The following is a 12,197-nucleotide window of genomic DNA, read 5'->3' as shown; positions in this document are numbered from 1 at the left end:
TGAGTGCTGCGGGGGCCTTTGTTACGCCTCTGAGTATCCGCCATTGCCCTGGATGCACAGAAGACAGAGATGACAGAGCGTTACCGTGTAGCTTATCGCCTGCTCAGCACTGATTTTTTTGTTTTTCTGACACAAACTTCCAAAGCAAAGTTTCTTTCAGTAAAACAAAAAACACAATGGCCCTGATGTGCTGGGAGTTTTCTCCCTGTGTGTCAGGGTCATTTTTCCTGCTCAGGGGTGCCACGCCTCACACAGCAGTACTGTGATGATAATCCAGGGATGGTCACCTCCTCTGATTAGAGGGGGGCGACCATCATGGTGGCGCGGCAGACACTGGACCACCGGTCAATGATTTCAAGGGGGAGAAACGGGGAGGGGCAGCGATACTCAAAGTTCGGCCCGGGGGCCACATGTGGCCCTCCTGGCATTTATATGCAGCCCCTGGTCAACTGCAGCACAGGGCTGCTGGCTTCTCCACTCAGCACTAACATCAAAAAGATGTTAAATAAACAGCCAAGTATTTATTTTTTTAAAGTGATAGTTTTTAAACATGAACTTAGAAACATTCACTCTTCGCCCTCCCTGACAACAATGTCAGTCTTGAACTAAGAGGCAGGTCAGTTGTCGTGTGCACTCTTTGGGTGGCCTGGCTTCTTCTTACACATGAACAACATTATAGTTTATTAACTCAACCACAGGAGAAGACTTTGCACAGTGACATCCTGAACTCATGAACTTTGAAGTCCTCTCATACATGGGATAGTGACGAAAAAGGAGGGAAAGAAAAATAAAGCAATTGCCTAGGATTAAACAATTTGGTTAAATGGGGAAGCCGGGATTAATCCCAAGTTTTATGGTTTCACACTGTACAATTCCCTTCCTCTACACCCACTTTACCGCCACCCCGCCCCTCAAAACCCCTGAACGCAGCCCTGATCGCAAAAATGCAGCCCTCGGTCACTTCCCAGACCAAACTTTTTGTCCCTGGGAAAATGTTTGCGAGTGCCCATGGTGTGGGTGAATCACTGGTGTAGCAGGCGGGGCATCCACTTTTTTGCATCGGCCAACCTCCAGAGGAGACCCTATGTCTTCCCTGGTCCCCAAGTACTAAAGAGCCATCCTTCTCATCCCAAGAGTTGGACTTGGGGCGTGTGGAGGGCTCCGCCCCTTCACCTCTTCTCGCAGGAGCCACAGTGGGGTACCGGCTGCCCCGAGAACTCAGCAGGTACAGTGTGGCAGACAATCCCCCCTTTGTAGAGGATGATTTCTAGTTGTGTCACCCTTACCAAGCCTTGGTCAGATTCCATCAGGTCAGATTATCTGTCCCTGTCCCTAGGACAGGGGTTTGTGGTCAGTGTGTATGTAGGTGATGCAAATGGAGAAACAGGACAGTGACAACTATTCATTGGTCCCAGTGTGGCTGGAGATCCACATTTATTTAATCCCAGCAGGGGACTGCAGTTTCTTTATGATTGTTTCTTTCAGCTATCTTGGCTTCCCCTGACTAAAAGTCACCCTCTGGCCACATTTACTGAGATGTGTCGTGGACATTCATGAGATGCAAGACATCACAAGCCAAGAAACGTTTTTGCTCCAAAAGTTGACACTAGGACAGAGCTTAATGCTAACCTGTAACTACACAAGTCACAGAAAGTAACACGAGTACACACTGACACAAACGAGGTGAAAAAATTGCGCCGAACCATACGCGATAGAAACATTTTGTGCAATTTACAAGCCAATGAAAGCCAGCCTTAACATCCCCAAACACGCACGTTGGAGGAGGCCATCCGCCAACACGGATTTGATTGGTCAGTGGGCTGGGGAATCCGTGTACAAAAGACTGGGTTTCATCAATGTGGCTGCTGTGAAATGTCTGTGGGACCACTCAGCCTTTCATCCTATCGGGGCCCACCACTGAGTGAGGCACCCGGATACATCTCTTACTACTGACACGATATGTTTATTCGGCCGCAGTCTCCCCAAAGTCTGAGGCACACACCTTCAGTTTCTCATTCAGTCAAGTGGCAACATTTTATTTGATTTCAGTGATATCGAATTTTTATTTATTATATATAATAACGGTGGTTTGGCAACTTTCATACTAGAAGCAAAATGTGTTGTGATTTTTTGCAAAACGTTAAAAATCTTGTACCTGCAAAACCACAACTATTAGAGCGCAACATTAGCAGCTTTATGGGATGCTTGTTCAAAGGCGACCACTAGGTGTCAGAAGGAGATTAAAAGTCTTTGGGTCAGGATGATCAGACCTCCATCAACTGTACATAGGGGGATATTTACTCAGCCGTAGCGCAGCCTGGTGCTGCGTCAGTTTTGAAACGCAGGGTTGAGCCGTATTTACATAAATATCGTGCACTCCTAGTGCTAAATTTAGCTGCCAACGCAGGCATCCTTGCAACATAGTGCAAAGGTACCTGCATTGAAGGGAATGATTGTTTACGTGCAGGAAGAGACGCATTCTTGCACATAAGCAATCATTCATGGCCTTTTCCTCTTTCTACGTGTGCTGCAGAATGCAGAACACATAGAAGTACCAAATCGTCATTATTTAATGATTGTTTCTGTGCAGGAAGGGACACCTTCTTGCACATAGGCAATTGTTCATGGCCTTCGTTCATGGTCGTGTGCTGCAGAATGTAGCACACATGGAAAAAGCAAAAACAAGGAGAAATACAAGTATTTCTCGTTGCACCATAGTAATGCACCCCTGGGGTGGCGCTAGTTTTTGGCACAGCCACAGGTTTATGATTCCTCGTAAATCTGAAGCAGTGTCGAAAGCAATGGGTGTTGCGGTGGAACGCCCAGTGCAACACTCATTGCACGCCCCTCTACCGCAGAAAACTGCGTCGGAGGGGCCCATACTTACTGGGTGGAGTTAAGCCACAAAAAGTGACTTTGTGCCGCCTGGTAAATATGCGTAATGCACAGCACCACCGGAGCATCACGAAAAGTGACTTTGTGCCGCCTTGTAAATATGCGTAATGCACAGCGCCACCGGAACATCACAAAAAGTGACTTTGTGCCGCCTTGTAAATATGCGTACTGCACAGCGCCACCGGGGCATCACAAAAAGTGACTTTGTGCCGCCTTGTAAGTATGTGTAATGCACAGCGCCACCGGAGCATCACAAAAAGTGACTTTGTGCCACCTTGTAAATATGCGTAATGCACAGCACCACTGGAGCATCACAAAAAGTGACTTTGTGCTGCCTTGTAAATATGCGTAATGCACAGCACCACCAGAGCGTCACAAAAAGTGATGCTCCGGTGGCACTAACGGCTTGTAAATTTGCCCCATAATAACATTCTGAGGAGATAGCTATAACTTAAGGAGTAGGCTCCTGGGCTTGTAGGCCTTCTCCCTGGTGGGGCTTCCTCTCAGGATATGTGACCTTTTACCTGGAGAACAGGCCACAAAGGTGTCCTTCACTGGGCTCCTTCACATTAATGAACTGCTCTTTCTCCTTGTCTTCATCCTAGGTGAGTTGGGCTGGCCGCTGCTCAGTACCCGCTCAGTGGCTGCGGGGGTCGTCTTGGCTATCTCCTCCAGCATGAACTCCCTTGGCTGTTACGTGCTGTGTGCACGGGTATTACGAGCACCCTCCCTCCCACGCCAGGCCTGCAACCGCGGAGTGTGCATGGAAGCTGTGGGGAACATCCTGAGTGGTACGCTGGGGAGCATCTCCGGTGCGTTTTCCAGTATTCCCAACGCCTGCACCGTTGGACTCACTCAGGTAGAGTCACCCACCTTCATCTCCTTTCATTCCTTGTTGATGCATAAACCATTAGATCTTTCTGTGTTTTTTAGGTATTTCATATATCATAGACCTAACTATAAGGAAGTGTGGAGTGCTGTAGAAAGAACATTTGTATTGTAGTATGAACATCAGGTGATGTACATCAAAGAGTATGGTATCAGGTGTCCAAGTGAAACTGCATTATGGAAAATAGGATACAATAGAGCGTTCGAACATGTAACTGGAGTTGCCCTAGGCAACACCTTGTGATTAGTTCAGACCAACACAATTCCCTAATCAAGTGCTGCATCAAAGTCTCAAAATTCCAACATCGTGAGGACACAATATCCACTAGACCCCATCTCCTTCCATTTATTTCACAAGTCTCTCGACAAGCATGCCTGTCCATCCCATTGTGGGCGATGAGATACTCTAGGGTGGAAGATTGCTGTGGGAGTGGTCCTTCCTGGGGGATAACATTAGGGAGGCATCATCAGCAGACCGTCAGAACATAGTTGTGATGAAATGTTTGGGAGGTGAAGCTTTGCAGTCTGTGTGTGGGAGTCAATATTTTGGATGGTCACAACATAGAACTGATCTATCAGGACCACAATGATTATCATGTTCAAAGCAGGTTGTTAGTATTGCAGAGTATTTCACTTACTGAACGTTTTTTGTGAAGAGCTACAAGCTGCAGTCTTGATATCTCCGAGTGTTTGGTCGGTAGACAGTATAATGGTGAAGGCCAGGGTTGCAGCCTCAACTGGAAACTACAGAGACATAGTTGGTGTCATCAAATGATGGTCTCCTTGAAAATCTCCCTTGGAGACTAAGGGCCCGATTACAATCTTGGTGGATGGAATACTCTGTTACAAACGTGACGGATATTCTGTCCACCGCATTACCATCGCCACAGGATATAATGGGATTGCAATACGGCGGACAGGATTTCTGTCACGTTTGTGATGGAATCACCCATATTCAAGGTCATAATCAGTTTCTAAGTCTTAATTTTCTTCTTTGATGGAAAAGTATTTGAAATTGTAGCCCACAAGACATCACCGATCCTAGACATATGCCTGCGGAGCTCAGTGTCACCGTGGGTAATTCATAAACAATCTTACGCTTCCTCACTCTCTGCAGCTCTTGTGGGTCACATACACCAGGTAGGTGACAAACCTCTCCGGGAGTGTAGCCTATTAATTGTTGTAGCAGTACTTACATCACATGAGCCTCTGTGATATAAATTCCCCCAAGTCCCTCTTGGTTTCTCTTAAGTGATGGGCTAGGCCTGATGGTCCAGTGTGAAAAATACAATGTATATAGCAATGGTTGCAGACCAAAGTCTATCAGCCCTGAACTCATCCACAAAGTTGGTAGTCCTTAGCCGAGTGCACCACCCACCTACTGCCTTCTGTATAAACAGAGACCAACTCTCATCTGACTTCTTTTGAAAAATTCTGCTCATGGGCAGCAGGACTCTCCATAAAACATTCTGCCTTTGTTTCGTTTGCCACTGGTTGCAAATCAGCACCATGATAGAATTACTATGCCTCATGGATGACCAACAGGAGGACTGTACACAATAAGCAGTCTCCTGGATGTCTCATCATTGATGCAACTCATAACAGCAAGGAGAAGCTAGAAGAAAAACCGATGGAGAGGAGACCACTTGTGTGATGGCTCCTACACACTTTCCCTGCCTCGACAATGACCTGTGGTGCGCTACCTTATTCTTTAACTCTCCTGTGCTGCCCCCTCCGAGGTGATGTCCAACCAAAAATCCCAGGTTTCTAAATTCAAGGATTATTAACTCTGCGTAACCATTCATTTGATGTGTTTTAACGTAAGTCTGCAGGCACCATATGTGTTGATGCCACTGAATAATGCATTTGGGTGTCCTCCTTGTTGGACCTGGCCCTTTTACAGGGTCATTCCCCCAATTTTTTTTCCTTTTTCCTCCTTATTATTCTGACCCTTGTTGGCTGATGTTATGACTCTGAGCACTTTTTCACTGCTAATCAGTGCTAAAGGGCATGTGCCCTCCCTCGTAAACTTGGTATGATTGGCTTATACCTAATTGGCATATTTAATTTACCTATAAGTCCATTGTAAAGTGGTATCCGTATACCCAGGACCTGTAAATGAAATGCTACTAGTGGGCCTGCAGCGCTGCTTGCGCCACCCACTGAAGTAGCCTTTCAAACCTGTTTCAGGCCTGGTAGCACAGGGCCTGTGTGCGCAGTTTTCTGCCACAGGGACTTGGCATCTAAATTTACTTGCCAGGCCCAGAACTCCCCTTTTACTACATGTAAGTCACCCCTAAGGTAGGCCCTAGCTAGCCCTATGGGCAGGGTGCTGAGTATGTAGAGGGCAGACATGTGCCTAGTAATGTGGCCTGTCCTAGTAGTGACTAACAGCCTATTTGGTTTCTCACCGCTGTGAGTGCTGCCTTCTCATAGGATTGCATTGGTGATGCCCTGCCTTATGTGTAAGGGGTATTGTCTGATTTATGAGGGGTAGTGTGGGCATGTTTGGTATGATTGAAATGGTAGTGAGAAATGCTACTTACTGGTGTAGGTGGATTTTTTATTATCATTACAGAAATGCCACTTCTAGAAAGTGAGCATTTCTCTGTGCTTATGACTCTGGTGTTTTGCAGCTTGACTCCAATCCACATCTGGACAGAGTGACAGGTGGGCTTTTGTGAATACTTTTCAGACAGCCAGTACACAGGGAGGGTGGAGGTGTCACAGAGGTGCATCTGCATACTGAATAGTCTTCCTGGGCTGAGAGAAGGGAGAGGCAGGGCACACCTGCATTTTTAAAGGCTATGCCCTGGCCTCACACAATAGGGTTGTTTACCCCCAACTGATGTTTGGAGCCTGTGCTGGAGGAGAGACGGGACACTCCTAGAACCAGTTGTAACTGGTTGAAACCCCCTCTTCTCCTCATTGAAAATGCTTTGCAGAACTGAATATAAGTACACGGGAATTTTCCCCACAATTTAGACATGAATAGACAAGAAAGCTACTTTGAACTGGACACAGAATGCTGCTGGATGACCTTACCAGGAACCACCTTGGACTGCTGCTGCTGTGCTGACCTGTGACCTGCTGAGTCACTAGGAGGATCTGTCATCATCTGCACCCCTTGTGCTAGCCTGTTGTTGGGCCCTACGGCCCTGTGCTCCTCCGTTCTGTCTCCAGGGGCTGGGTGCCATGGCCTCTGCCCCCTGCAGCTACGGGCTCCACAAAATTGCCCCCGGTGCTTTCAGAAGTGCAACGCTGTGCCCGTTCACAACCGCAACCCAGGCTCCACAGGATTCCCCCTGGCGCTTTGGGAAGGGCAACGCTGTGTTTATTTCACTGCCGCGACCCGGGCTCTCTGCACATCCAAGCACATCGGAGATGCGCTTTGCCTGGTGCCCCCGGGGCCCTAAGGAGTGACAGCAGAGCTGGTGCACTCTTCCCCTGGGGTGATGCACGCCAAGGAAGGCGCCCCCGGGGCATGAGCAGGCAGTCACATGGGTGCTGCTACACCGCTGTGGCACGGGTGGGCTTGTTCTCAAGAGTGAAGGACGGGCAGGGAAGGAAGCCTCAACGGAGGCTCCCCGCCCCACCGAGCCCCTCATTGAGTCTACTGAGATTGTGGGCGGGAGGAAGCCTCATCGGAGGCCCCGTACTGCCAGGTCTCTCTCCCCCCCCTCCCCCCCGGTGGGGTTGTGGTTCTGCCCCCCCACCTCCCTTTTGCAGAGAGGCCCGTAGTGGCCCAGGGAGAGGAACCCCAGTGCGGGTGGTGCGTGCCAACCCCCTCCCCCTGATAAAAATGGCCCCCTTTTGCACATAGGAGCGCCAGGGGCCCCCCATATCAATCTTCCTGGCACTAGGAGTGCCTTTTCATCAGGCTACAGGTACTTTTTGGACATATTTGTGTCTTATGATTCTGATATGGACACTTGGGGGGTTATATGTTACCTGCCTATTTTTCTGATGTCACATATATGTGCTGATGTTCCTTTTATGGGCGTGACATGCTGATATATGTTTTTATGACTTGCCATATATTCTCTAATGTTCCTTTAATGGATATTTGTGATGTGTTTATGACAAGTACAGTTCTTTTATAAGGTGAATGCTGACTACTGCTTATGTTGCAGAATCCTGAGTACTTACGTGTTCTAATGTGTCTACTGCATATTCTTGCAGAGTATTAGTAACTTGTGTAACGTTCTGACAACTGCTAAGGTAGCAGGGTATTACTAATGTGTAATGTTGGTCTAATTATGTTTTGTGCAATACAGTTTATTTTTACATAGCTCAGTGTTGTGTTTACTTTGTGGTGTACATATTGCGTCACGTTTGTTGTGTGTGTGTTTTGCAAACGCTTTACACATTGCCTCTGGTATAGGCCTGACTGCTCGTGCCAAGCTTCCAAGGGGGTGAGCAGGGGTTATCTTGGACGTGTAACTCCCTTGCCCTGACTAGAGTGGGTGGGTTCTGCCTGGCTTAGGTGCATACCCTAGCCAACCAGAAACCCCATTTCTAACACTCCTGATACAAGTAAGATTGTGCATTGTTTTGTTGTGGTCAGGGTCTTTTTGGTTTGCAGGTTTAGTAGATGAGAGTGACACTTCCTTCTGTCCTTTGTAGTCCCTAGTCTCTAGTGTGCAGCGGCAGCTGGATGCACACCAGCCAGGAGAAGGTGCAAGTCCACCCTTGTAAGGTTTAGAGACATGAGGACCAATGTGATGAGATCAGGGGCAGATCTTTAGAGGCGTGTGCACAGAGGATTACCAGAGGAGGCACTCAATTCATAGGATCTACATAGGGGATTCTCAAGAGATTCTCAAGCAAAGAGGCAATGTGATGGGAGTCACATTCCTGTTTATAACACCAGCTTTCTTTTTAAAATGAGTACCTCACTCCTGTAGTGATCTTTTGCAGATGAACGCAAGCCCACAGAGTCCCTTGTCAGCCCCCTGTATGGCATGTATGTTTTGAAACTGGTGGCCATAAATACCCGACCCATGTTCCACTGAGTAGACCAGCATTGCAGTTGAGCACAACAGCTCGATATGAAAATATTAAAGTGTTGAGTCGAATGGTAAACTTCACAAAATGAGAAGTGGAGTGTCTCACCACTGAGGTCCTATGTGTCTCCTCCCCAGTGGCAGCTCAGGGCTCCAAGGAGAGAGATGATATCAGGGGCATGCAACGAAAGGACGCGGGTGATGCAGATGGGACCACGAAGGTAGGGCAGTGATGGTGGCTCTGCCACCACGTCATGGAAGGAAGTCAAGAAAAATTAAGTGACAGATAAAAAGGAGCAAACTCATGACCATGTGACCTATAACTGAGCGAGGTGGCTGTGGGGGTCCCACCTCACCAACACAGGATGGAATAGACGTGCCAATGGACCGCCACCTTAGAGAGTGAATTGGTGAGGGGTGATTGCTGGGATGGTACATCCCTGGGATGCAGAAGAAAGTGCCCGGACCAATTTAAATTTTATTAATCAAGATTTAATTAATCAATAATTACTTAAAACCTTACATGACATACAAAACGCAATATGAACAGATAAAATGTGCCCAGAGTATGTTGCTGGTGCGTCATTTGTTCGTTCGTTAATCCAGCTGCTACTTAGGATCTAGTGCTTCGCGGATAAAACTGAGGTAAAAGTTAAGACATTCCAGGATAAATCACTTTATAAACATCCTGACTGTTCAAATATATACATGGTGGCCAAGCTGGTACGTAAGCACGTTGATGTTAACCTTAATACTACTTAAAATGAGTGCGCAGCGGGAACGACTGACGAAGCGGACACAATTTACCAGATTAGGAACACACAGCAAGGGTCTGTATATCCACCTGCAGTGACATAAATGAAACTTCTGGCAAGTATCCTAGGTTCTACCTGTGCACACAGATTAAAATACTGGTGAACAAGCTATTTGCCCCTTAGTGCTAATATCTCTTAAAAACTAATGCCCAGAAACTAAAGGGGGGCACCGAGTAGCAAAGCAGGAACACTTTAGAAAAAACCCTGAAAGGTTGAGCATGTGCCTATGCAATGCCAGTGAGTGCTCACCTCCAAAGTTGTCCCTTAATTTTATAATCACAGCCAAAACAGCTGTGAAGAGGCTCATACTTTAGCCAACTAAAACAAATAAAGTGCCATGTGTGTGCTATTCCCTAAGGACTCTCCCTTCAGTCTCCATACAAGAGAAGAGTACGCGATGGCTTGATAAAACAAACATTTGCAATGCAATGGGTCTCGCGTTTGCTTGAGTTAGAGCTATTAGCGTTGTAAATTCCTAATAGGAGTTTTCTTGCCACATAAATTGAAAATGAAAAGTAAAACAGTTGACATAAGCGAGCCGATTCAAAGCGCCACATCCGCCATGAGCATAAGCGCGAATGAGAGACACAAAAGTAAAAAGAAGTTTGCTCGCAGTCAAACGTATCAGCAAACATGCAATTATCCATGTAACAGAGGCAGTCTGCAAGGCGGTAACAAAACCGCCCCAAGGAGGGACAAACGTAAAGCATTTACCAATGATAACAAAGGATTTTTGAAGGGCAAGCCCATGAACGAGTGATAGTGACACGCGTGCAGTGGGTGTGGTTAAAAAGCCACAGATAGATTACAACAGGTCAGAGCGCTTGCGCGCTCGACTCAAAAACACAGGAAAATAAACTGAAAGAAGATCACACTATAACAGCGTAGGGCCAATCAAAAGTGCAATGTAGGTACAATTCCCTGAGAACATTTGATAAAACCCCTTGGTTGAGGCAAGGAGACATGCAAAGTGCCAGTGCTTAAAAGGTGCAGATGAATGGAGGTCGAACGCTTAGATTGGATTGTGCAACTGCTTTATAATGCTGTTCTACAATAGTGATAGATTTTACCAAGCATGCCATTACTTGAGGGCCCTGCCTTGAGAGCAGAATGATCTTATTCCATTAGCATTAAACAGATTGCGTAAAAGCGTTCTGCATGCCGCGAGCAAAGTGGGGCATATGCAGAGAATGTGCAAATAAGATCCCTTCGGCCCCTGGCATAGCCTGCATGACAATGAAGCTGGCTCTGGGGCCCATGCTGGCATTGCATCCCTTGCATCTCTTAAAGCTAAAAATGTAGATTTATAAAAGCCTTTGATACGTTCAGGAAGATAGCTCTGCGGCGTAGGTGACTTATAAGTCTTGATGCATAGCCATGAATGTCTCTGTTTGTGAAAACGTCCCTTGTGCCACAGCCAGGTAGTATCCCTGCTTACGTGTTCACTTCTCACCTTAGCCCTGCAATCTGTTTAGCTGTTGTTCTGAATCTCCTTCCAAATTAATGATTTCAGAGGGTTCGGCGGGCCCTTTCTTACAGATGAAAAATATTTGAGAAGGGCACTTTCTTGTGCCAGACCTTGCTCGGGGAGCTCAAATTCTAATTAGATTGGCGTGGGTGACGTATGCTGTGAAAGGTGAAATACCAGGTGATAGACTTTGCTCTGGACCTTGCTAAGAAATTAGCTCATTTGTCTTGGAAAAGTCATTGATCCATAGGACAGCATTGGGATCAGTTTTGAATGCTCTCAAAGTTGGTTTCCAGGTTGACGTAGGGAATTTGCTGTGTAATTTCTGGAAGGCGAATATGTGATAGAACAACTAGGTCCTAAACAACTGCTGCTAAACAACTAAAAAGTCTCTACAACAAAGTACTGAACAACTACTGTCTAAACAATGATTTTGCCTGAATAACGATTGCCTGAACAACTAATTTTAAGGTAGGTTTTTCTTTTTTCTATGGTTTATGAGTTGTTTAGAATGTATATATATATATATATATTAAACAACATTACAGGGAGTGCAGAATTATTAGGCAAGTTGTATTTTTGAGGATTAATTTTATTATTGAACAACAACCATGTTCTCAATGAACCCAAAAAACTCATTAATATCAAAGCTGAATATTTTTGGAAGTAGTTTTTAGTTTGTTTTTAGTTTTAGCTATGTTAGGGGGATATCTGTGTGTGCAGGTGACTATCACTGTGCATAATTATTAGGCAACTTAACAAAAAAAAATATATACCCATTTCAATTATTTATTATTACCAGTGAAACCAATATAACATCTCAACATTCACAAATATACATTTCTGACATTCAAAAACAAAACAAAAACAAATCAGTGACCAATATAGCCACCTTTCTTTGCAAGGACACTCAAAAGCCTGCCATCCATGGATTCTGTCAGTGTTTTGATCTGTTCACCATCAACATTGCGTGCAGCAGCAACCACAGCCTCCCAGACACTGTTCAGAGAGGTGTACTGTTTTCCCTCATTGTAAATCTCACATTTGATGATGGACCACAGGTTCTCAATGGGGTTCAGATCAGGTGAACAAGGAGGCCATGTCATTAGATTTCCTTCTTTTATA

The 12,197-nt window shown here is 46.0% G+C and overlaps 1 protein-coding gene across 2 annotated transcripts in view; it reads left to right on the top strand.

The window, feature by feature from the left end:
* SLC23A3 (solute carrier family 23 member 3) overlaps positions 1 to 12,197 on the top strand; it is a 119,283-nt gene that overhangs the window by 52,729 nt on the left and 54,357 nt on the right. For both annotated transcript variants that reach the window (XM_069227138.1, XM_069227137.1), the window contains one exon: positions 3,501 to 3,754. In XM_069227138.1, the coding sequence (XP_069083239.1) occupies positions 3,501 to 3,754 (254 nt within the window). The remainder of the gene's footprint in view (positions 1 to 3,500; positions 3,755 to 12,197) is intronic.

This window comes from Pleurodeles waltl, chromosome 3_2 (genome assembly GCF_031143425.1).
Source record: "Pleurodeles waltl isolate 20211129_DDA chromosome 3_2, aPleWal1.hap1.20221129, whole genome shotgun sequence".
In the NCBI taxonomy this organism is placed as follows: Eukaryota; Metazoa; Chordata; class Amphibia; order Caudata; family Salamandridae; genus Pleurodeles; species Pleurodeles waltl.
The sequence above is the reverse complement of the archived record's forward strand: the minus strand, read 5'-3'. Positions and strand labels throughout refer to the sequence as shown.